General features: G+C 37.3%; 1 protein-coding gene across 1 annotated transcript in view; it reads right to left on the minus strand.

Moving 5' to 3' along the window:
- WWC2 (WW and C2 domain containing 2) overlaps positions 1 to 26319 on the minus strand; it is a 93597-nt gene that overhangs the window by 54499 nt on the left and 12779 nt on the right. The window contains exon 2 of the mRNA XM_054382984.1: positions 5824 to 5933. Within this exon, the coding sequence (XP_054238959.1) occupies positions 5824 to 5933 (110 nt within the window). The remainder of the gene's footprint in view (positions 1 to 5823; positions 5934 to 26319) is intronic.

Below are 26319 nucleotides of genomic sequence, written 5' to 3' on the forward strand. Positions count from 1 at the left end.
CTTAGGAATGCATAGAGTGCTAAAGGCAGTGCAGAACTTGTCCCAGCCCAGGAGTCCCTCAGGTTAGTCATGTCAAGCCAGAACTAGAAGTTTCCCTTTCTTGCTCTCATTACCTCCCAAAAGGTTCATCTATATGCATTCCATGCAATGACCCAGATCAGAAAATGTGAGCAGCTGGGTAAATGAAGAGGAGGTGGGGAAAGACAACTCACACACCTCAGGAAGCAGGTTGTTTCCATGTTGTCCATGTTTACTAGACATCCTCATGTGGACACAATATAAGAACAGGAATCAGGGCAAGCTGCAACTGCTACTTCAGCAGCCACCACTGCTCAAGAAGTGCATCTGGAAATCACAGTCTGAGAATCAAAACCGGCTCCTGGATGGTTTGCACAGGCCACAGAACAGATGGAATTTCAAGGGTGTAATTTCAAAATGCCTTTAACCCATTATCCTGAACGGTCAACCCCCCAATCATGCCCTATCCCAGAGAATGGACTAAGCACCTGTGAATGTGCTAACCTGGACAGTTGCTGGGGTCCAGATGGCCAAGGCAAACGTATAGCACATGTAATTCACCTTGTAAGCAACTGTGAATGTGCAAACCAGGACTCTTCCTAGGGTCCAGATAAACAGACTTTAAACTTTGTAACTCAGCTGTGAACTGTGTCCCTGGCCATGTTTGGATATGCCCCATCCTATAGGTCCAGTTATCAGGGTTCTGTGTTACCAAAGGGCATTAATTCTCTTAGGACAGTATTTAAACCTGCCAAGAAGTCAGGCAACTTGCCTTGTCCTCACCCAGACAGCAACAAGAGCCAAATGGTACCAGAGTAGCAGCTGAGGGCCTGCTTACCACAAAGAGACGAGCGCCAAATGCTGCCCCAATAGCAGCTGAAGAACCTGCTCTAGCAGACCAGCAACTTCACCCAGGCCTTGCACCTGGACCAGGGCAGAAAAGGGAAGAGCACCAAGGGAATTGAATCCCAGAAGAGGCTACAGCCCAGCGACTGGGCATGACAAAAGACAGGCCCCCTAGCCCTCTCCGAGCCAAGGACTGCTTGAATTATAACCACAGTGTCTGAAAAGATACCAGACAGAGGAGCAAGTCGTGAGTACCCAGCTAATCTGCCATGCAATCCCATTTGTGGGAAAACCACAGATCACAGAACCTGTATTTCCAATTTGAACTGCTGTATTGGAAATGTTAGATCTGTGCTTAAATCATTTACCTGTTTTTATATGTGCAGTGTAAAACCCACAACCGAATAATTGAACCTGTGAATACATTTTGTAAATAAGTTACGTTGGTGTTTGAAGATACCAGGAAATATTAATTATAAAATATACATTTTTATTTACACCCATGCTACCACAAAAAGCAGTTGTCCCACCTGACTGTTCACTCATATCCCCAGGTCACCTGCTCTCTCTTGCTTGCATAAATAAGGGTATGGAAAGGAGAACAAATAGCAACTTTTTTTTTTTCCACACCAGATTAGCTACAGTTTGAACCAGCTCCCTGATCTGATTCACTGCCTGGCCATACAGATGTCCACTCCAGTGTAAGTGAAAACAGTGCAGGAATGGAAGGCCAGAGGTAGGACCAGTTCTTTCAGAGATGGTATCATCTTAAAAGTGTTTGCAAATCCAAGCTCTAAGAGCAGAAACGCTTGCATCTCAGCCACTTCATGCTTGATGTTGAAAACCTGGCAGAAGAATTGGGAAAATTTGAAAGTGATGTCTTTGCCTGTAGATCTATGAAATGAAGTGGAGTAATAGGTTTGTGTTATCTTTCGTACTGCCTCGAATTCCTAATTGTGTTATTTAACAAAATTAGAAAATGTTAGCAAATTAACTGAAGTGGATGAACACACCAGTACACAACAGGACCAGTAAGAGTGAGTAGTGTAAATTATAAAATCTTTGGACTCTCACTAACCACAGAAAGAAGGATCCTGCACAAAAGGAATCCCTCAGTCCCTGGCCACCAAATAATATCCCTTCAGTCATCCCTCTAACAAAGGGTGCTGCTGAGCCACAGGGTAAGCATTTAGGTTCTTACAGTATTAGCTATACCCACATCATATGCAAGTTCTGCCTTGCCAGATGGCCTGTAATCTGGTCTCCCTTGAAGCTGAAAGCATCACATTAAAACTCCTAATTGGGGTAATAAATTCATAAAGTAATGACCTCACTCAGTGTTTCTCTAAGTGGGTTACATCATCCAAAAGCATCATGAGAAAGCTCTAAGGCAATTAAGAGCTAGAAAAACAAAGATGCATTTGAAAAAAAAAAAATCATTAAAATACACAAAATTATACAAAATTATGATAATGAAACAGATTATGCTTAAACTTACTGACACCAAAAGAATATTCCCCATAGTCGAGGGAGTGTTTTACAATTGCAGACTGCTCAGAGTCAACTATTACTACTCTGTGGAGGGGAAAGAGTTTCCTCTGGCAGTTAAGGGAAATAGGCTTTTTTAGGTTTGTATGACAGAAGGGAAGGTAAAGGACTAAGACAGCTACACAGATGGGGGAAATATTTATTTTATATCTATAAATATCATATTTATTACATATAATATAGTATATATTTTAATATGTACAAGTATATACTGATTTAAACAATTTTGGGGAAATTGACATTATAGAAATTTGGTTGCATTTTTAGAACTTTGCAAGGTCCACCCTAGTACTAATTCCTTGAAATTGGTGGGAGTTTTGCCAATATCCACCCTTCCAGGGGAGCAGAACAAGTCTTGCACTGAAGACTAATGGAAATTCTCTACCTTTTCAACCTTGAGTTTTTTAGAAAAAGAGGGAACAACCATGAATAAGACCTTCAGAATTTACAGTCTGTTGTGCTAAGGGCTAGCCTGCTGCTTACAGGTTATTGAGTTGGTTTGAGAAATTTAGGAAGTTTGACTAGTCTTGCTGCAACAGCTCTAAAGTCCTGTGGACAACCTGAAACTTCCCAGTTGTATCAAATATATCTTTGTACACAAGCACACAGTAGGAACAATACTAGAAAAACCTAAAAACAGGACTGACAACAGACCAACTGTTCAGAATAATTCTAGGATGCAAAAGGATCCCTCATATTTTGCTGAAATAAACCCAGCCAGGAGGCATTGAACATGAAATGTCACATCTCCCTACCTAACACATGGGAACAGATTTCTTCTGAAGATGCTATCCCCTCAAGCTGTCATTTACAGGTCCTGAAATTCCATTTTATCTAACCTGTTTATCAGTCATCTGTCCATTTGATCCTCCTCCTAGCAGTGAGTACAGTTTTCCTCCCTCGTTGTTTCTTTGTCCAGTACACGACAGAACTAACAAAATTATAATTGATAGAGGTGAAATGGTAAAGCAGTCATCCTTGCTCTAACATAAGCACATTCCTGACAGAGAATTTCAACAGTTCAAATACAAAAAGTATATTCAACACATCTGAATTATTACACTAATAATAAAACAGTAAGCAAGTGCAAAAACTACTTTGTAGAAAGGCTTTTCTCCCCTAATTATTAGTGACCTCCATGAGAGAGAGAGTATCAAAACAACACATGTATCCCTGTCAGGTGAAGTGGAAGTTACAACCTCTACGATTTGGCACCTCAGAAAAATTACCTACATTTAAGAATCTTAGGCAGTTTATGTCCTAAGCAACTCAAGAATACTCTCACTGAAACACTGCAAGATACAAGGCACAACAGTAGAATGTGCCACTTTACTAAATCAGAAGTTTCACTGAAGCTGTTACAAAGCAGCCCATTAATATAGCAGGAACCAAACATACTACTGAACAACGGATGGAAACCACTTTCAGTGTATCAAAGTCCAAAGCACACCATTTTGTCATCCTTTGTACACATTAACATGGAAACAAACCTAGCTATTCACGCTTTTTGTCTCAGCCACAGAAAGACATCTCTTCTCCATCAAGTGCGAGCATTAGCGTTTCTGATATAGTAACAAATGTCAAGAGAATTCCAAGACAATGCTGTCCAGCCTCAGTATCTTGCATGCATGTGATGCAGAACTTCAACCCATGAACAGTTTACAATATTCAGGAACTCACTTTCAATGCACAGCAATAGAGCTAAAAAGTAAAAAAATTAGTGCTTAACGTCTTTAAGAAAAAGAACATTGAAAAGAATGAAGTAACAATGCTACAAGACTGAGATTTTCAGAAGTGTTTAGAAGTTTTCAGCATACATAAAATAAAATTAGCATGATTATCAGAGTAGGTTCAGAACACCCAGAAATGCGGATTCAAAATGCCTTTCAAAATGTTATAGCTTTAAGTTTTATAGTTTTGGCCAAAGTAGAAGTTAAGGAGCAGTTTCTTTTACAGTAGTATTCAGATTGAGAAGCAAAACCTTTACTTTCCTGATTATTTGAATTCAATCAAGTACACTCCTATTTTTTTAAAGTTCAGAAACATTTAAGGCCACATGTTAAGATCAGAGGACTCTCACTGTTATTCCAGTAAAGTCAGCTTATAAAAGCCCAAATGAAGATATTGGGTGGGATTCAGTTCAACACTGGTGTCCATCTGCAGGTGTTCAATAAGCACAGGAGGTAATGTCGCATTCTAGTTATCAGAGTTCCAACCCAAACAAAAGGAGCTTAAAGCAGCTCATCTCCAAAGCAGACACTAAACCAGCCAGTTGCATCACGGTTTACAGTACATTGACTGTATTGACTAGACAGCAGCTTAGACATCTCAGGTTTGATTCACTTGCTCGTACATTTGAGACGCCAGGGTAATGAGCCTTGTCTCCATCTCCTGTGCCAGAAGGCCACTGGTCTCTTACTATCCATGTTCTACCTATGGATTTTCTGCAGCTGTCTCTGCTAAAGTATGCAAAATGGCCATTTACACTGTTTAATTAAGTACACAGCACTGCTAGCACAGGTGCAGGCACCTATATTCAGGTAATAGTCTCAAAGAGAATCTCTTCTATTATGTTATTAAAGAATTTCTGAGAAAGTAGAAAAAGGTTTCAATATGGAGCAACAGCCACAAAAAAAAAAAAAAAACAGAAACACATTCAGGAATATATTAATATCAGTAAGTCTAACAAGCATCATATTTCAAATTTTCCTCTAGTTTCATATGATTTAGACCTAATTCTCATACAATTAAATATATATGTAGAAACAGATGTAGTCATTTTGTACCAGCAGGTTTTCTTGTAAGCCTTTTAAAGCCATTAATGTTATACCAAAGGACACGTTTTCCCCAGCATTTTGATCCCATTTCCTTTCATATTGCTACAAAATACAGCATTATTCATAGCCTGAAATGTATTCTTAAACTATAACACATTTGCCATACCAAGTACATTTGCCATATACAAGTTATAAATACTCCCTCTCACTACATATTACCTTATCTAGAGTAGTTCCTTTCAGCAGCAGACTGGAGGCAGCTTTTATTACTCGTACTAGACTACCTCTGCCAGTGTACATTGATGAATATTTAACAGCTACCAAACACCATACACTTGAGATACCAACATATGTAAACCATGTTTATTTACTACACATTACATGGATTTCTTCCACAGAAAAAGATGAAGACTCATTTGAGCCAACTATAATACATCTGCAACCATCCTCATCAAAACCATACAGACAAATGGGGAAATATGTCTCCTGAAAAATCAGAAGTTATTATTTTAACTATATTTCTCTAACAAGAAACCTTTCTTTACTCCAAATTATGCTTCAGAAGCTTCTCAGGGAAGTCTACTCAAGATGAGCCTTCTTTTGTAATCAATATGGCAACCTGATAAATACTTACTGTTGATGTGATCGATATAGTATACACCAATCTGAGGATCATAGGCAGCTTCCCATCCCCATGGCAGTTCATCCCCAACGCAATCCGCAAATGACAAAGGCTTGGTCAACCTAAAACCAAAGAAAATAGTTAATAATACAGCTTTTCTCTCTGACATATATGTGTGCGCTATTCATACTAATTCCTATTATGACAAACTAAATAAAGCATGGAGAAAGGACAGCAAGGTGTTGTCTCCCTCTTGAAATTCAGGCTCTTGATTGGTCTTCCTCTATTCTATCACTCTGAATTATAAGAACATAATTATTGCAAACATTTTTTGGTATGGGCACTCAAGTGAGAAATTCACTGCAACATCTTTCACATTTGACAGTTTAAAAAAAAAAAAATCTATACTCCTATTACTCCCCAGAAGAGCCAGACCCTTAAATACTGTTTGTGATGAGAGCACAAGATTTCAGGGTTCTCTTCACAAATGACCACAGACAGCTCAGAAAAGAGCATACAACCATCTAAGACACAGTTAGCAGCACTTACCAATACACATACTTGAATAAAATAAGCAGTGTGGAGAAGGAGTGCACAAACTACGCATTTTACAAGTAACATTTAATGAGCCTTCAGATGTTCACATGATGCCTCTTTGGGAAGACAAAGTTTCTCATTCTAATAGTGTGCCCATTTGTTACAAGAAATAGCTTGATAACAATACATGAAGCTGAACAGAGCTTTACATCATCCTATTTTTTGCCACTTTTTAAAACTGTTAATAAATCCACAGCTGAATGCCACGCCTGATACGCTGATATATTTAATAGGAAGAACAACATCTTTAAGGCTTTATTGTCAGCATAGTGACAGTAAGATTAAGACATATCCAGAGTTCAGGAAAAAAAATACAAAAAACATTAAAATCCTCAGAATAAGATTATAAAAAAAATTTATAGGATGTATGAGCATCATCTCCTTTGCTTATCGCTGCTGAAATTCTGTCACCCCAGACTATATAGAATTGTAACAATGAAATGAGAAAACAAATAAAAAGCTAACAGCCTAATTCACACACACTTCTTTTGTGTTTTGGTACTTTTTCTTCACTTCTAGATTATGATCAAAAGGAACTGGTTTATTGACATTTTTGTGAGGAATGAAAGAAAAGAATAGTAGATTTTACTTTCTACAAAATGAATGAGCTTTTTTTGCAGAAAACTCTATACAGAAAATACTTCACAAAACCATTGAATTAAATTTTTCTTACCATTGAGAAAACACACAGTTCAGCACAGGTTTGATTTCCAAATTACTGTCCCACAAATATATTATTACTATTGATGATTTATGGATCTGACCTATCAATTCTTTATTTAGGGCAACACTTTATTCCTCTAAACTAGGGCTGCAGATATTACAAAGAACCCATCTCTTACAATCCAAAAATTTCTGCAGTGCAGATAGATTTAATTTCTTTCTTTAAATCATAAGCATGAATCATCTTCCTAATATTTCTCCGAAGTTTACAAAATAATCCTATGATTGTTAGTAATGATTGAGGTCCTGAACAAATTTGCAAAATAAGACAAGCTTGCTAATTTATTGCCTCTTGAAAACTGCTGTGCACTAAATACACAGAAAATCATTATAAAATTCACATGAGATTACCAGTGGAATTACATCAGGACTGTAAGCAGCACAAATAAGAAGTTCTATTTACTGGCAGAGATTTTCCTTGAAAGCCACAGATCTATCTTTCTTTAAGTGACAAGGTGTAGCTTCATAATATCTGTTCAGCAGCCCTTTTTTTAAACGGGCACAAGCATTCCCTACCCTCCACACTACAATGCAGGATAGGATATTTCACTGAAGCGGACTTGGTTAAACTCCTCACAGATCTCCAGAGAGACCATGTCTGCAGTCAGCCAAGCCTACCCCCACTGTATCCTCTCCCATTGCTGGTATTTTTAAATCCAGAAAAGGTACTGCTCTAAGTGAGGATGTTCTAAGGAGGAGCTCTCCAGAAATCCTAGCTCAGACCTGCCACTGCTCCTCACCTGCCTCCTTTTCTCAGGGCAGCAGGAGCTGTGCTGCTGTGGCCAGGATGCCAGCTACCCAGCAAAGTGGGCTGACAGCTGCCCTACAAAACTTCAGCTTCCTAGCACTGACATATCATCTACACCAGCCCAAATGCTACCTATTAATAATTATCTGCATCACTTCAAAGATTACTGCAAATAGTAATGCAAAGAGTAACAGCTAATCAGGAAGACATAGCCCTTAGGAAAGGAGGAGAAACTTTTAAAAGTCTGTATAACACACTGAATTGCAGCTTGAACCACACTGTCCACAGCATGCAGTGGACTGAACACAGGGTACCCATGTCAGGGAGTTCCCAGGTCACTACTGCTCAGAGGAAGCATCAATCACGTAAAAGGAACAGCCTTTTGGCAAGTCTGGTTAGTTATGTGAACCTGTGCCAACTACAAGGACACATTCTGCTTTGACAGTGGTTCTGCTTCAAGTTAGAGTACAGATGTGGGTTTTCATAAAACATCTTAAAAAGAATAAAATAAAAGTTTAGTGTCATCCATAGTCTTAACATTACAATATTAACCCAAAACACAAGTCTTATAGTTCAATTAGAAAAAATATTTTTGCATATCACATAGCTTCAATTAGAAAAAAAATTTTAAAAATCATACAGCAGAGTAGGGATCATAACACACTCCTACAAACACATCCAGATGGTCTCTAATAAATTAAATTTGTAACTCTGGATAAGCATTCAATCCTTTCACCAGATATACATCACAGCAACAATTTCAACCACCTGTATGGGAAGGATACAAACCCAGCACTACCCTGGCTTTTCAAATGCATACTGCACCAATTTCACTTTTAATCAAATGCTGTCTTCTTACTATTACAGTGTGTTCTCTGAGTTAGAGCACAGATCATTCTGGCATGTGGATGTTCTGTCCAGGTGTTAGCACCCGTCAGGAATCAGACACCGTGAGAATGAATAGCAGCCGCTCTGTCATTCCAGACACTCCATAATTCAAAGCATCACTAAAAAACTGTGGAAAAGCACTTCACTGACTCATTCGGGACCTTCAACAAGAGGGAGGCAGAGGCCTCATAATACAGGCAAATTATTTTACAAATTCTGGTTGGCTCAATCACACTTGGACATCTCAGCCTATGTCACAAGCAGATTTTCCAAACATGCAAACTAGATAACAGTTACTTAAGTATTACATTCCACATGACTCTTTTTTCAGTTGTTCCAAAGGCTTTCTATAGCACTGAATTTTTGACCCAGACTTATACAATTAAGCAGCAATCAGCATAATGTGATGTCCAATTGCTTAATTCCCTCATGACTGTTTGAGCATAAATAATATTTCATTTCAAAAAATAAACGAGATTAACATGACATGAAGATAAGTAAAATGTGATAGAAAATTTGGAAGAGGAATGTTGAAAGCAAAGAGTTACAAGATGTAACTGGAAAGGAAATAAAACCTAGGAGCAAGGACCAAAGGAATCTGTGTGAAGATCATTATCTGGGACATAATAACCTGTAACAGACAGACTGCCACTACATTTATTAACCGTGACCCAAGCAAAATGAGGTTTATTGCACCATAATAGAAGATTAAGTGCTGTATCTCAGGACACTGATACTCTAAGGTAGTTTAGAATACTTTGTCAGTTTGTAGTCATCAATTTACATGTTTTTAAATCCACATTTTTCATTGAAGTTTTCAAAATGTAAGGTTTGCTAAGATCTTAAAATGTAGATTCTACAATGATATATACATGCTATCATGAACAGTTGCTATTGCATCTGCAGCCATGCCTACAAGTCTGTATATGCATCTAAAGTTCATAAAGAGGCTGATGATACTGTAAAAGGGAACCATAACTACAGACTGATGTATTGTCAGCGCAGTACTTCTATTTGGAAAAATTTCTTGATGTACTTCCTTAGACCATAAAGGGGTATGTATGGGGTCTGGCTGAGACAGAGTTAATTTTCCCTATAGCAGCCCTCCTAGAGCTGTGCTTTGTACTGGTAGCTAGAAAGGTGATGGTAACACATCAGCATTCTGGCTACTGCCAAGCAGTGTTTGCATAGCATCAAGGCTGTCTGCCCCATCAGTGGCCAAGATCTCGGGAGGGGACATAACCAGGACAGATAACCTAAACTGACCAAGGGCATAATCTATACTGTATGACATCTGCTCAGCAATAAAAGCTTAGACAAAGGGGCTGAGAGGCGTTAATTATCATGAAATTTGTCTTCTGGAGCAACCACTATGCATACTGAAGTCCTGCTTCCCAGGAAGTGGCTGGATGTCACCTGCTGATGGGAAGCAGAGAATAAATCCTTTGTTTTCTTTTGCTTCATTAAGCTGCCTTCATCTTGACCCTTGAGGTTTTTTCTATCTTATCCCCCACCGTCGCTGAGGAGGGAAGTGATAAGAATGGCTTAGTGAGCATCTGTCATCCGGCTAAGTCAACCCACCATAAATATGTAAAAGTTTTCTTCATAAGGTCAGGGTTCATAAAAAATTGAGAAATTTACTACATATACTAGTGAAAGCTATGCTTCAGTCAGTTTTTCACACTTCTGAGACCATCAGTGTGCATGTTCTTACAAATGTGTAGAGCATATGTGTGTGTTTATATACACATACATATATACACACCCTACCCCATCTTCAACACATGCTTCTACTCAAGAATAATGCTGCATTCTGCTTCATTCCTTCTCTGCCTTGTGCTTTTCTCCAAAATGTGTTCATGATTCAATAAACTCTAACACTGAACTACAGGTTATCCATATTATTATTATGACTGTGCTTTATCAATAAGAAACTCTGGACTTTGGGCTTTGCTCTCTTCTAAACTCTGATGATACCAGTGTCACTGACCTCCTTAGCATACTTCAAGACCTGATTTTATTTACATCCTGAAGGACAATGAAGGACAGCTTGACATGCTTTCCTCACATAGAACTATTTGCATCAACTTCATAAGACTTAATTATGATGATTTATAATATATGCTGGAGGACATGGTGAAGAAAGAAAGGATGCAGTAAGCAGATCTCACTAAATGGGGCATGGAGGAGAGGGAAGAGACATGGACCAAAAAATTCAACAAAAAACAACTAAAACCAAACCACAGAAACTCCAGATAAAAAAATCTGAGACTTCTCAATTATAAAGGAAGAAAATGGAGGTTGGTAAGAAGTACATAAACACCTGAAGGTTCCCCTTCATCTTTTTCAAAATTACTTCCAAGAATACCTCATCTGCTGTGTGGTGCTTGACCTACAGAGTCAAGAATTGAAGTTCTGAATTCAATTATAACTATGGTCAATGCTGAACATCTATAGCAACTTCAACGTACACTTGAAAACTTTCTTAAATCCCAATTATCCTCTACCCAAAATGGCCTCCTGTTCTTTACCATGTAGCAAGATTTTGTGTGGCTCTTGCATGAAGTATTGCACCAATTAAATTTCACACCCATTCATTCTCTTATACAATTATGTACATTACACATTTTTTTTCCTCTTACAATGCTAGCTTTTTCTGAACAGAAACTGTTCTGAAAAATATACTTCTTTTGCACCTTCTAGGAGCTGAGAAGACAAAACATAAGTTACTATTCAGATGTGCAGGACAGAGCACCTATTAAAACAGAAGCATCTATTAGAATAGAAGAAACCCAGTGATGGAAGGACCACATGAGCCATATTTCAGGTAAAGTGCACATTTAATTACACTATTACAGAAGGGCAATGACTTAGAGCAATCCAGAGCAACAGTAACACAAGGAGTGTGCTGCAAGTGCTTTCCCACAAGTATTTTTAGCTAGCACCATGACACAGAATAAGAACAGATGATCAGCATCTGCTGACTTATTTCATTGAAAGGTAACTGAAAGTATTTCTTATTTTGATCTAGTAGCAAATTTAAAATTTTAATCAACTGATCAAAGAAGGAACAAATACAAAAAAAGTGTTCTAAATTCTTCACTGGAACTCACGAATTTAGTGCTCAAGTTGGATTCTTACTCAACTTTCTAATGCTATAGGCATTGGGGCACTCAAGGATCTATAAACATGCCTTCTAATCCCTTCCCAAACATCCTCCCAAACATGGTTTTTACTCACTCAGGCACCCAAAATGGATTTCTCAGGGATACAGTTAAACTCATTAACTTCAAAAGTTAGTTTTCTATCCTTAATCACTACTTTAGGTTCCCCAGAGACTGACTCAGCACATCTATTTAGACTGAAGATGGATTACACTGTTTCCCTCTTTTTTCTAGTGACTACAGCAAGGCTCCTTAGCCTATACAAGGTAACTACAATTCTAGTGAGATGAATACCATTCCAGGCAGCAGAGTGCACACGGAATGGTCGAGGAGATCAAGCTGTAGCTTCATGTTGCAGGTCAGAGTTAAAAAGAGAGGCATTGCTGCTCTCTGTGGTTGAGGTCAGCGTCTGAAACCAGCATGAAAATACATTACATCAGGAAGACAATTACAGTACAATTTGCAGGGGCCAAAGCTGCAGCAAAATGCGTGTACTTGTCATTAATAATACCACTGTCAGCTTCCTAGCTTTAAAAAGTGGTTAAGTGGGCCATTTACCTGCAGAATGGCACAAAACTTGCTTGTTCATAAAACACCCTTTTGCCATATTCTTTGTTCGTTCGATTCTATAAACTAGCAAGTACCACACAAAACCTCTCACTTGGAAAAGGTCCTGAATCTGTTGGCAGGACTTCCAATATCTAAACACCATGTTCTCAACACAGTAGTGCCTCTGATTCAGATACCAGGTCAAGACATTATGTACAACCTTTGTATTGCTTAGGTACATTCTCTTTTAATAAGGGTATTATTAAGATATACTGCAAATTTATTACAGGTATTATTTTGAAAGAATAGCTAAGCAGACATCAGTACTACACTAGAATTCATCAAACAAGGACTAGGATAGTGGCAGCCCGTGTTTTAGAACAGTGGTGTAACATGCAGGTAGGGAGTTGGACTAAGAGATATGTAAGCAAGTTCACTACCCTACGGTAACAGAGAAGGGCTGGACATTATTTGGGTATACACTACTGGGATAACAGGCTCTCACAACTATTTTACAAGCTCAAAAATTGGTTTCCAGTACTGAACTTGTAATGGCAGAGCTTTACAGCATCTCACATACTTCAAGTGAGCTGTGGATTCTTGTAGGTAGGACTAAACCACATTCAATGATGTTTCAGGGAACATCTAAGACTTTGAAAAATATAATCTCTATTAAAACACTCTTGTCTATCTATCTAGTAGGCCAGGTGAATGCAAACAAGCACACAAAGACTGAACAGAAACTAAAATCTAATCATTTTCCATCCTTGTGGAGTTTGGGGTTTTAAAAACCTTTTTAGAGTAATGAATAAGCAGTTTCTTCTCTGTAATTTAGGCAAAACACTCAAAGCTGTTTTGCAATGCTTTCCTGAAAAGCACAGTGTGCTTAACATTGTCTTAGTTAGAGAGCCGTCCAAAGAAACAGTTGCATTTAAGTATTAATTGATATGACAGCATCTCAACCTTACTGGTTGTGACTGCTACTGCCAAAAGGCCTTCCTGAAGAACAAGGTTTCATACACTGTGCCACAGCAAACAACTTGTTCACTATATTCAGTGTGCACTGATGAGAAATAACAAGCTGATATCTCCCTAATGACTAGCTTCAGCACTAAGCACTAACTACAGCAGAAAACCATATTCCATTCTTCAAATGTTTTCCAGGAACAACTATTCTTGATTTAGTTAAACATTCAACTGCCAAGGTAAGGATGAAAACAAACCAACTACTAACCTTTCTGCAAACCCACTACAACTAAAGTTCAATATATTTATAAATCACTTACTAAACTTGAAAAGACATCATAAAACAAATCTGACAAAGTTTTTAGTTTCTGATATTATGAACATAGCCATTTTAAGCAAATATAGTCACGTCTTTACTAGATAATTGCATTATATACAGAGAGCAACAAGTTCTTTAAAACAAAAATCTATTTAACTGCAAAGAATTTGAGTCTGCTTATTTTAACAGCGGCACAAGCCTTCAAACACAATCTGATAATAAAAATAGCTGAATAACTACAACAAATAGGCTACAGAATGAATTATATTCTCTTAGACAAATGACATTTTTGAGGGGTTTTGCCTTGTAGGAGCCAGTAAAATCTGCAGAAGTAGTGAATCAAACTGACAAACAAGAAACTCACCAAGTAATCAGGGGGGTGGGGGGAGAAATCAAACCAAACAAATAAAAAACATTCCTATATGGTGGAATGGATTTGTTTTCCACAAAACACCTTCCTATTTCACTTAGCAGTTTCACAGGTGTCCTGTAAAACCATCGGTGACTAAGTGCTTGCCATATATTAACAAACATTACTATCCTTTTTGTTATTTTTTTTTTTAAAGACATAACTTTGGTGCTCAAAAATCCTACACATTCTCAAACTGAAGCTTTATGCACTAGAGAAAGTTAAGGATTAAAACCTTCAAGTCCTCTGAAGATCTTGTTTGCTTCCTTAACATTAAAAACAAAATAGGGAACTGCTGTCCTTCTCACATGAAAGGAAGGAAGTAAACAGAAAATAGACAAGATTTCAGTACAGGAGGCAGAAGACAGAGGGAGGCAAGTGCAGAGGGAATATGCTGCCTTCCAGTTTACCGTAAGATGCCATGTGCATGTTAATGACTACCACAAAAATACACTGTAACAACGAAGCAGCAGAGTGTAACTGCCTCTTCTGAGTTACAAAAGGGTTAACATGAGCTCAGTGGCAGCTCACTTCACCCCTTCACAGGTGCTTCTGAAAAAGCATATAAACTGGATAGCTGAGACCCAGAAGGGGAAGAATGCTTTGGGGAAGGAAGGGACCCACACCCACTGATCGCAGGACCAGGTCAAACTGCATGCTGGCATGGGGTTTTGGTTTCCTTTTCCTTTTGATAAACTGTTTTGGCAGTGGAAACAATTACCATCAGTGAAGACAAAAACGCCACTCTGAACACAGTAATACATTTTGCTGTATCATTTTATCATTGAAAGTACCAAAAGAAATGAAATCTTTAAATGAAAAGAGAATCAACATTTTCCAGCTCAGTACACTAGCTATTTGGTTTTGCAGGGCAAAAAGCCCCAACCAAACCACTACTTGTACTTCGTTTATCCCTTTACCATTTCCAAGTTCAATGCAAAGATGACATTTTGAAAGGTTGTGGGGAAGGGGAAGCAGAGCAGTGAAAATGAGTAATGCCATGAGTGTTTTGTCCTGCTTTTTCCTTTGACGCAGCAGTTGGTCCTGCACTGGTATGTAAGCACTATAATATTAGACACCTGGAATGTGAGGAATGTCTGATAACCATACCCTAGGACAGGGATAATTCCACAGCCATAAACCAATGATATGACCTTTGAGCCTTCCCCCTGAAAGATCAAATGCAGTGGCATTATGAAAAGGCTATTATGTGCAGTGTTCCTATAGGTTATTTGTATATACACGGCTGTGTGCTGTTGATAGAGGGAAACTACGTTGTCATCAATTGAGAACACTGTTATGAAACTTAGCTATTTAGTTTTAATCCATAAACACGGTATTTTTCCAGTGATTTTAAGTGTTCCCAATTCTACAATACCTACCTGCAAACTTGTCTTGTATCACTCATACGTTTATTATCAAACTATTCCTCCACAACATAAAGATATACCCTTAGAAATATACAAATAAAGGAAAAAACAAAAAGAAACACAAACAACAAACGAACAACAACAACAAAAAAAATCAAACCCAGTTTAAGCACTGGTTTGTTAGATTAAAAAAGGGCAAACTGCAATAATTTGCATACACAAATGGAAGGAACATCTGTCCCCAAAAGCTTACCACTTAACTGAAGTATAATATAACAATGGGAGAAGAATGTCCATAGATTGGAATATTTTATTAGCATAAATCAAGACAGATACACTCATAATAAAGGATTGTAACATTTATCCTGTTATTTAGGACAATTTGACAGCTTGGCTGTCAGGCAGTAAGTATCAAAAGCAGACTTTGTGGCAGAAAGGTAACTTTTAAAGGGTTAAATGCAGGACATTTCTGTAGTGTGAAAATTAAATCTGGGAAAGAAAAATTCATTTTAAACACAAAAAACCCCAAACACCCCAACCATGATAGTTAATGTCAGCATTAAGAAATATTCCCTAACCCTAACCTTTCCCCTTCCTCCTTTCTGTAATTTCATATACCTTAGTCCAAATCACCCCACTACTCACCTTATCAGCTACAGAAAATTATTTTGAAAAATCCTGTTCCATGAACTCCCCTTCACTCCTCCCGCAAGCACACACTTGCACTGCAAAGAACCTTTGGATTTATAGAGAAGATACTTCAAGACTCTCCTTGCCTAACTGCTCCCACTGAAGTCAGCAAGAGCATTATCAATTTCAGTTGCAGGGAATTTAAATCTATGACAAGCACTTTTGAAAAGTACCATCCATCTGAACATCTCAACCTCACAAACATTCAACTTCAGTGCTGTAAAACACTCCTGCCAAGTACCCAAATCATTCCAGAAGCAGGGAAGAGCAAACCCCAGCTAACTATCCAAGGTCACTGCGATTTGGTTACAGACCTACAAACAGAACCAGCACCCCACTCTCAATGCTGCACTCTTCATGTCCCAATTTTCAACTTCTTGTCCAATTTTGTAACAATTTTTAACACATACTTCATCAAATTGTTATGTATTTGTAGTACACTGCAGCTCTTGCTGCAAAAATACTGAGTTGGATCAGAGTTCAAATGGCACACAACCACTTGGCAAACCCTTAGGCACTGACAAACTATTTCCAAATGCTACAGGAGATGGAGAAATCTTTAAAATGTATCAACAATTTTTAACACAGAAACCAAACAGCACTGATTTTATACAACTGCGAGCAGCATAATATTAAAATAGATGCATGGGAGATATATATTTAGATTTCAAAATTAATAAGCAAAAATGTCTGCCAAACCTTGGTACAAATGGTTCAGAAAATTCCCTCAAGTTATTTCAGCTGTGGTTTCATAGACAGCTTTCAGAAACATCTTTACATTCTTGACAGCAGTGATGAAAGCCACAGCCTGACTTACATATTAGTAAAATGGCACAGAAGTGATATAACGATGGCTGTATCAATATGTTTGCTTCATATAAATCTAACCTTGAACTTAAAAGTGCAAGGTATAGAAGTGTTATGGTACTGTAAAATTACAATATTTTACAATTACGAGAAGATTTCAGACGTGTTCTGGCCTGTATTTAACTCATCCCACCAATTATTTTAATATGCAGAACTGTAGTTTGCAATGCTTTTATTGAAATTAAACCACCTTTATTTGTATAGTCTAAGATAGTCACAAAATAGCATTAAACAAAATCAGTGCAGAGTTCCTTCAGCACCTCTGCTGTTTTTACATTTTATTACTCAGAATATTGACTGAGTTTAAGTTTTAGATTAAATTTATTCCCAGTAGCAATAAGGTTTTAGGACTGGGGAAAATGCAGTTATCCAACAGGAAACATTTAAATGTTTTGCTGTGACTTCCTTCTCACACACTCACTCCTAGAAACTACCTGAAAAAAGCCCAAGACTCCAACACCTATAAAAAATGCAGCAAATTTTCTAGTAGTCACTAATAGAAATACAGCACATACCTACTTTATTGCAGCATGACTATTAAAAAAAAAAGGGAGCTTGAACCTCTCATGTCAAACTGACTAAACGTAAGGCAGTAATTTGCAGAGTGCTGAGGAATTGTGTGAGAATGTAGAAAGGAACCTGGAGCTCCTAGATGAGCTAATGTTCTGCTTTCCAAACTGAAATAGAGCTGTCTACCTTTCCCACATGTGGAAATGCACTCCCTTCAGGTTAAAGAATTACTCAGAGAACACAGTACACATTAAAGCCTATTCCCTGGCTGTGGTTGTTAATAGTACTGAATAAATTATGATCATTACTTCAAATAAGCATACAGACATCAAAACAATATTCACAATAATCTCAGAAGTAGGTAATAGCAATGTTTTACTAGTCCTGTCTTTCAAGGTGAAAGTGTATGCAATAAGGGGAAAAGAAGATGTGAATACCAGAATGAGGTCATTTGCACATTTTCAAATGCAATTGCTTAAACTAACACTTAAACACTCAAAACAAGAAAAAAAAAAGTAAGGAGGTTATGAAAAAAAATCTGAGATGAGATTTTTGTACCACTCAATCACTTTTAATTGGAACAAGGAACGAAGTGTTTTTGCCAACACCACTGAAGAAGTCAATCAATGTCTTGTGGACAGCTCTTTGAATCAACTCAACATTTAGCAGAATCCAAAATGCCAAACAGTTTATTTTCAAATTATGAGGAAAGAAATAACAGAAAACAGCTTCTATAAAGCTACAATGCAATTACATTTTAATACTGTGTCATCTCTTGATAGCTCTGTACACCTGCACCGTAACACCTCAAAAAAAACCCAGACCAAGATAAAAGCAGGCAATGGTATCAGGGTATAGAATGCAATGTAACTGAACAGATTAAGATTAGTCATCTTGGAAGTTGCGTAGAGCGGAAGTATTATATACAAAAGAAAAGAACAAGCAACACATTATTTGTCACACTATGAGGAGGCACATGCAGAAAATGCAGAAGAGGAGGCTCAAAATAAAGCTCTGTATATGATCATATCTAGACCTCACTACCATAGTTTTGACCTCAACAAAGTTCTGGAATTGTTTACAAAAAGTGAATTTTAAAAAGATACGAAGAATGGATACACACATGTACTCACTTCCGCCTTGACTTCATTTCTTTGAGCTTAGAACTCCATCGTTGTTTATCTCGGTTAGAGAAAAAAATCTTTAATCCTTGCCTATATGACACCAAACACTGAGGTTCTGTAACAATTTAAGCGGCTCTAACCTGTCAGAATTTTGCTTTTCCTCCATGCAACATGTTCATGCCTCTCCTCTTTTACTTGTGCTAGCACCCATCTAACTCTGAAAGAAGTCAGTTCAAAGAAAAACTCAGTATAAGAAATTGAAACGTATTTATTTATTCAGCCAGTTTACCTAACCAGTTTACAACTGGTACAAATGCCAATGCAAAAGTGGCTCCATACTAATACAGATTGGTGTGAACTAGTCATGAAACAGAAATCCTAACAGACACTAAAACTGGTTCTTGATGGAGATCATAGGCACTACTATAATATACATGATTACTACCACTCCTTATGATTAAGCTATTAAAACAGGCAGAAAAAAACCTAAGCATGCAAAATTGGAGAAGTGCTTAACTATCTTACACAGTTTTTACATGGTGAAAATTTTTAATGATTGAGGCTGATTTTGGTAGGTTGAGAGGTTTAGAGGTTTTTGAACTAACAATGAACCACGACTGGTTACAAAGCCCCAATTCTGAGAAAAGGGAAGACATTACAGTGAACAGCATTTAATTCCTGTTGTATTTTTAAATGGAAATCCTTGGGCAATTAAGGAACTTACTATTTACTGCAATACCTTGATCTGCTGGCTACTTGAATTTCAGAGTAAAACTATGTAAATCAGCAAAATGTTCAATCCTGTGAAGGATACACAGGAATTGTGAACTTCACAGAGTAGGGTAAGGAAACTTCCATATGCAGCCTCCTTCTACACCAAAGTTGAAGGCAGTCGCGCCAGTGCCTTTAACAAGAATAGAAGCAAACTTCTTACATGATTAATACTTTAATTACCTGACTTCTGTCGTGTTTGCCAAAAGAATCTTTAAAATATTTTGTCCTTCTGTGAGAGGCCTTACTTTTGACAATTTGAATTATTTTTTAGCCAAAATTAGTTCCTTAATGAGGCTCTAGTAAGGAGAAGTTTTTAAAAACAATTACTAATGACACTGAAATCCACAATACTGTCTCAAATACTGAGCAGAGGCACTTTCACAGAAAAACACCTAAGCATAAACAATCGATTAAATAGTAATCACCACACTGTGTGTATCTTTTATACTGGAAGAGACAAGCTGCCATATAAGCAGTGTTTCAGTAAATTCAGCTGACTAGAAAGCTGCAGTTTCACAGATTCTAGGAATTTCTTAGACACGGTACTTTTTTAATGATTACTTCATAAAAATCACTAAGTATTTTGTTAGATGTACAGTTTTTTGCAGTCTGAGTAATGAAAACCTCAGCATTAGCTCACACGGCAGAAATACGCAGTCACTCCCTGCCAAGATAAGAATTACATCTCCATTTGCCATTTATTATTCTTTTAAACTGAATAGAGAAGATTGCTCTTAAGAGATAGTCCAGATAAAAATCTCTACTATCCAATTACTTCTGTAATCTCTTTAAACTTCTCAATGGAAATCTCCCATTATCTCTCATAAATCAATCTTCATCAGTTGCTTTTGTGAAAAGAAGTCAAGACAAGTACTAATACTCTGAAATATTTTTCCTCCAATTCTAGGTTCTTTTGGGAAATTACTTCATGTACCATTCAAGCTTTTAAAACAAAATATTATCTACTTGGAGGTTATGCTTCCCCTATAAACATGAGTCATCTAAAACAGTTTCAAGAAGTATTGGAAATCTTAAAAGCATATGCACTGCAAATAAATGAGTCAAACTTCTGTTAAAAATGCATAGGTACATGCATACACTACAATGCTTTACAATATATTAAGTATGAAAACAATGAAAACAAACACAAGGAAAATTAACATCCAGACAGAATGTATATGAGCATGGAATCTGACCTCACAAGACAGATTTTCAAGCTCGTGACAGTCCATGCAACTCTTTTTCAGCTTATCTGCAGGCATTCAGCATGGCTAAAGTTCTATTTTAGAAAGTATGTGAAAAGGTTAGGAAAGAAAGAGAGGATCGTGATTATTCAGAGTCCAGCAAAAATCTGTTTTCTGTGTTTTAGACTCTGGGGATTCCACAGTAAATTTAAGAGAAGAAGCTGGAATTTCCTGATCTGGCAGATATAACCTAGGGTGGGGGAAGGAAAATTCTCAAAAGAGCTTTCAAATGTGGACTTGGAATTTTGCCAGACAAAACAACGATTGATTTAAATCAGCCATAAAAAGAGAGATTTGATCTTCTGTCAAGTCTTTGAAATGGTAGAAGTTAATAGGAATCATCAGTGCTGTGTGCTTGTTTAATGAAAAATCCATTCTTTTACATTTAGTTCTAAACATTTTTAATGCACTTGTGGCTGATCATTTCATGCTGTCAGTATACCAAGCATCTCTTTTTGAGCTACGAAGAGCTGAAGAACTTTTTGAGCTACGAAGAACTGAACTTTTATAGGCAAAAACTCTAATGAAGGAAAGCAAAGCTTCGCAATAAAATAAAGCACTTGGATTCCTTCCTAAAGGTGATCTGCATAGCTCTTCACTGGCTTTTTCAGTAGATGGTAATTTTATCTTACCCCAATGTGATTCCTATGTTTCACCACATTTTACATTGAACGAATAGTGGAAAAACTCACTCGTTATTGGAAGTCCAGGTGAATGGGCTTAAGTTCTGTCTTTTTTGCTGAAGTTCACTGCTTCATGCCAAAGGTGCACACACACAAAAAATTCATTTTTCCCATTTCCTCTCCTTCACCTTAATGCTTTCTCTGCGTAAAAGCCCTTGTGTTGCTATCACTTGTATTTACAATAGACCGTAACAAGGTCTCTGGTTTGGTTTACATAAACATACATAAAAAGCAATATCATTTTAAACAATTAGAGACATCCACTGAATGCAGAGCAGTCTCTGGGTACCAGTGGAGCAACAGTACTACTCATTACAGTATTTTGATCATTATTAGTATTTCTGCATCAACACATACAATATTCTGTCTTAAAATTGAATTTTTCAGGCATGAAAATCATGAATTTTGCCTTCATGAGTCTAGTCATAGAAGTACACATCTTTTATTTGGAATTTTAATTAAAAAAAAAAATCAAACAAAACACACCAAAAAATAAACATGGCCACATTTAAGTTTTTGTAATGGTATCTGGCTTCATTTGACCTGCGGAAGCAATGCATGGCTTCATACAACAGAAATGGATAGAATTTGCAAAGTAACTAACAGTGTTGTTTTCCTGGTTTTCCATGTTCCTCTTCTCCCTCTAAAGCCAGATGCTGGGAGATATACAAGGAAGCAGCAGCACTTGGTGACCCTCACTGGCAGCCAAAGAATTAGTCTGGTTGATGAAGCATGGCAATCCACTCTGCCAGCTGAAAAGAAAAAAAAAGCAGTCTAGAGCAGTTTTCGATCCTCCCACTGGGCTTTGGGAAGAAAAAAATCTTCCTTTCACAAACCTGACTAGGAAGCTTAATGGATGTCAAAAGGGTGTTTATGATACTGACACCATACTTAGGTTATAACTCAAGTTCTTTATGGGTGGTTGTGAATGGGCTGCAACAGAGCGTGCTGCAGGATGGACAGCTGCTTCAGACAGCAGGGACACAGGCAAAATGGTCGATGTGGCATGATGTTCCTGTGATACTGATACTAGGCAGAAAGTCAGTAGAGCAAAGTAGAGCCGAGTATAGCTCACAGAGCATGATTTGCAATCACTAGGGGCAGAATGAGGTAGAGAAGGGTCAGAGAAATCCCTCAGCTGAGATATGGAAGATGCAAACTTCCCACTAAGATAGTACAAGGACTGAAACACCCCAACTCTGACCTTCACATCTTTGTTTCCTTCTGTTTTGCTAACTCCAGCTGCTACATGCCTCAGAAAAACAGAAAGCAGAAGAAGAAAAAGCAATTTCCAAGGGCAAAGGTAGCCCAAAACCCAACTAGGGCCTTCTGAAGTCAGTTTTTGGGCATCTGCAAAGAAAAGCCTGGCTAAGCATCTTTACAGCCCAAGAAGCAGAACTGTATGCAGCAAATCATGCTCCTCCTGACAGTCACCAACAATCCTAGTTTTATCAAGGTACCAACAAGCTAGAACATGTTGTAGACTTCAGGACACTGAAAAAGCTGTATTCTACTGCCACCAGCACCCATATTTACCTTTTACTTATTCCATACTCTTCATAGAGATGGAGTGATATACTTGAATAGGCTAATATCCATTCTTTCCATCACTCTTATCTTCTGCTTATTCACTTGAGCTATTTTCTGAATGAAAAGCAAAAAAAGATGAAATGCAAGGAACAGAGGGCATACGGAACATGGAAGCTGAAGCTGGGAACTGCTGTTGATAACAAAATCTAAAAGGAATTTATGAAGATTAAAGACAGTCTTTGGTAACTGCCTAGTGACAGACAAACCTCTTCATGCTATCAAGAGGACAAATATTTCACACGAATTTCTACAGCAGTGTTTCTATTAATTTGTCTGTTTTTCCCCCCCAGAAGATTTTCAATATGTTCCATTTCAAACCTGAAACCTAGACTTTTACTCTTGCCTTGGGTTATGGCAGTTCAGGAAACAAGCCTTGAATGTTCAGGTACCTCTTCCAAATCATTCATTCAGGGAAGATGGCCTTTCAATGGCATCAAATCATTTTGAGCCAGGAAAGAGCCTGGCATCTGATTCTTTCACATTTCAGAACAGTACCCTGACTAACAAAATCTTCCAAGTCTTCCACATTCCCCAAAAGGCCTCTGACCAAAAAAAAAAATTCTCATCAAAACAGAAGGGAACATTTTATATAGACTTAGCAACACTGCAACTTCTGAAAAAAGCTGTTTATTCAAATATTTCAATCAACTTCAACCATTGCTTTGTCTTACAACATTCATTTTCTCTCTTTTCTTCCACCTGTCTTGTTAGTGACAGTGCAATGAAGCATCCACCTGTGGAAATATATGTATCACACTACTGCCACACTGGTATTTTTCAGTAAGGTATTAAAGTAGTATTGCTTTTGTATCCCACTGTTACAGGTATCACTTGGAGCTTCCCCTGCGACACATGTATCTCTTATAAAGTAGTTTCCAGTCTGTCAGCAACTGTTAGTATACTAATCATTCACTACATAATGTATGGCTTCTAGTAGAAAAATAAACAAAGAGCATATATATCATTTTTACAAGAAATCTCTCTGTATCTTAGCTTGAAATGACACGTTTTAAGCAAGGGGGGGAAAAATTATCATTCCTCCTAAAGTGGCAGGAATCTTAAGACCCAAAACAAACCATGCAGTACAAAGAAGATTAGAAAATGCTAGGATCATCAAGAACCCCATGTAATTTAAAGGCAACTTCAAGATAGCCCCCAATCAACTCAAATATGCAGCCAGCAGGCCAATTCTTTCAAGTATTCATCCACAGGTAGTAATTTAAAAGACAATCACAGTGGAATAAAAGCTGTTATGAACTAGGAAGTACAGCAAGGTGCCATTCAGGAGAGTTGTTTTCAATCATCCATTTCTGAAAGTGCCTTCTGAAACAAATTTTTGTCTCTTCCAAAGTCACATTTGAAGGAACAGAGAAAAAAAACAAAAACAAAAACAACCCCACCAGTAACTAGCTGCTTCCAGTACATTTAGTAGTAATAACTTTAACATTATACTGCAAATAATGTAGCTCACACAGAGGAATCTTTAATAAACCAGTCACCAGATTTAGTAAACATTTTGCCCATAAAGTTCTAAAATTCAAGTTATTAGAAGTACATGTCAGCTCCTGGGTGTTGGAGATCTGTATCAATACCACATAGAGTAAAGCTGGTCTTCCAAGTGACAGACATTTAATTTCTATACTGTGTCTTGTAGGATTGATAACTAGACCAAAATGAAGCTGATAGTTTCCTTGTTGTGTAGTTACTTGATCTTCACCTCGTTCTTCTGTTAAAGGCACAGGTGTTTGGGATTAAGGACTTCATGTCAGGGTATGACAGTAACTGCTTTCCTTAAATTTAGACAGATTAACTCAACACACATCTTTTTTTCCCCAAAATATTACATTTAGTTTATTTGATGATCTAATCATGATAAAGCCACCTGTACCCATGCATGCCTGGCAAAATCATAATAAAGGAAAGGCCAACTACAAAATTCTGCAATATTTGCTCTGAGTAATAGCAGGCCAGTCTTTCTCAGACAACATTCTTCCCCTTCTCAAAAAAAAAGAAAAGTAATCACAGAATCATGTACACAGAATCATCACGTGAAAGAACCTCTGGATGTCATCTGGTTCAACATCTATGTCCAGGGGAGGAAAACTCTAAAGTCAGACCTGGTTGCTCCAAGTCATGCACACAGTCCTCAGAGGACTAATGTTGGCACACAAATCCTGGCCTGCACTGTGATTTTTTTTTTTTTTAATTTCAGTAAATGATTGAAATTCTATTTGCAATTATTTTTAAAGCTCTTCTTGGATACAGATTATAGAATGGCCCATCATTTTCACCATAATGAGCAGTATAAATTGTATCTCCATGTTAAAACACCAATTTCTATTTAAAAAAAAAATATCCATTTCTTGCTATTACTTTCATGTACTTAAACATCCACATGGAAGACCAAAGTCAGTATTCATTTAGTGTACACTCTGTATGTAATTTATCTTTAGACTCCACATCATCCAGAGATTGTGTTTTCACAAGATAAAGTCTTCAGTACCAAAGCTAGTTTAAAGAAGATGATCCATCTTTCCAAAGGTTTGTTTTGTTAAAAAAGGAGGTAAACTCACTTTTCACTGATGCAGTAGTACTCTAAGGTTTTGTTGCAATATGACCTTTACTGGATTTTTTTTTTTTACTGTTGCTGCTTTTAAGCCTTTCTATACTGGTTCATAGCAAAGTTCCAAAAAGCTATGTGACAGAAATGAAGGGAAACAGTTTCAGCCTTTACTAACATAAATTTTTCTTCCTGAAAACAAGACTTCAGTGTTTGCTAGTCTCATTCCTCTCTCAAAAATTCATCTGAGCATCAGACCACCCAAAACAGACAATTGCGAGTTGAATACTGCCCAAAACATATTATATCAACTTTATTCTCAGACTGAAACTCAAAAACATTTTCACACGAAAATCAAGCATATCTCAACCATATAGACATAACTGAAATACAGTAATGCACTAATTTGCTTCTCTTATACAAAACAGTAAACATTGATTTTGTAAAATTTTGTTTGCTTCTTTCTACTGAAAAAATTAAGAAATAGACTGTTAATTATCATATAGAATCTTTGCCCACTGTGGTAGTTTCAGGCTATGCCTTTAAAATTTTTCACAGATCATGAGCAGAAAGTAGCAAAAAATGCAAATAAATCACTATTGGTTGTAAAAAGAAAAATAATTATTATTCTAAACAATTTAATTGGAGGGCTAGCTCCCATAGGATTTGGTTCTCAAAACAATCTTTAGCAGTGTGGCAGTGTTTTCTGCTCTCTTCTTGCTTTTTTTGCTGA

The sequence above is a fragment of the Indicator indicator genome, chromosome 8 (genome assembly GCF_027791375.1).
Source record: "Indicator indicator isolate 239-I01 chromosome 8, UM_Iind_1.1, whole genome shotgun sequence".
NCBI classification, from domain to species: Eukaryota; Metazoa; Chordata; class Aves; order Piciformes; family Indicatoridae; genus Indicator; species Indicator indicator.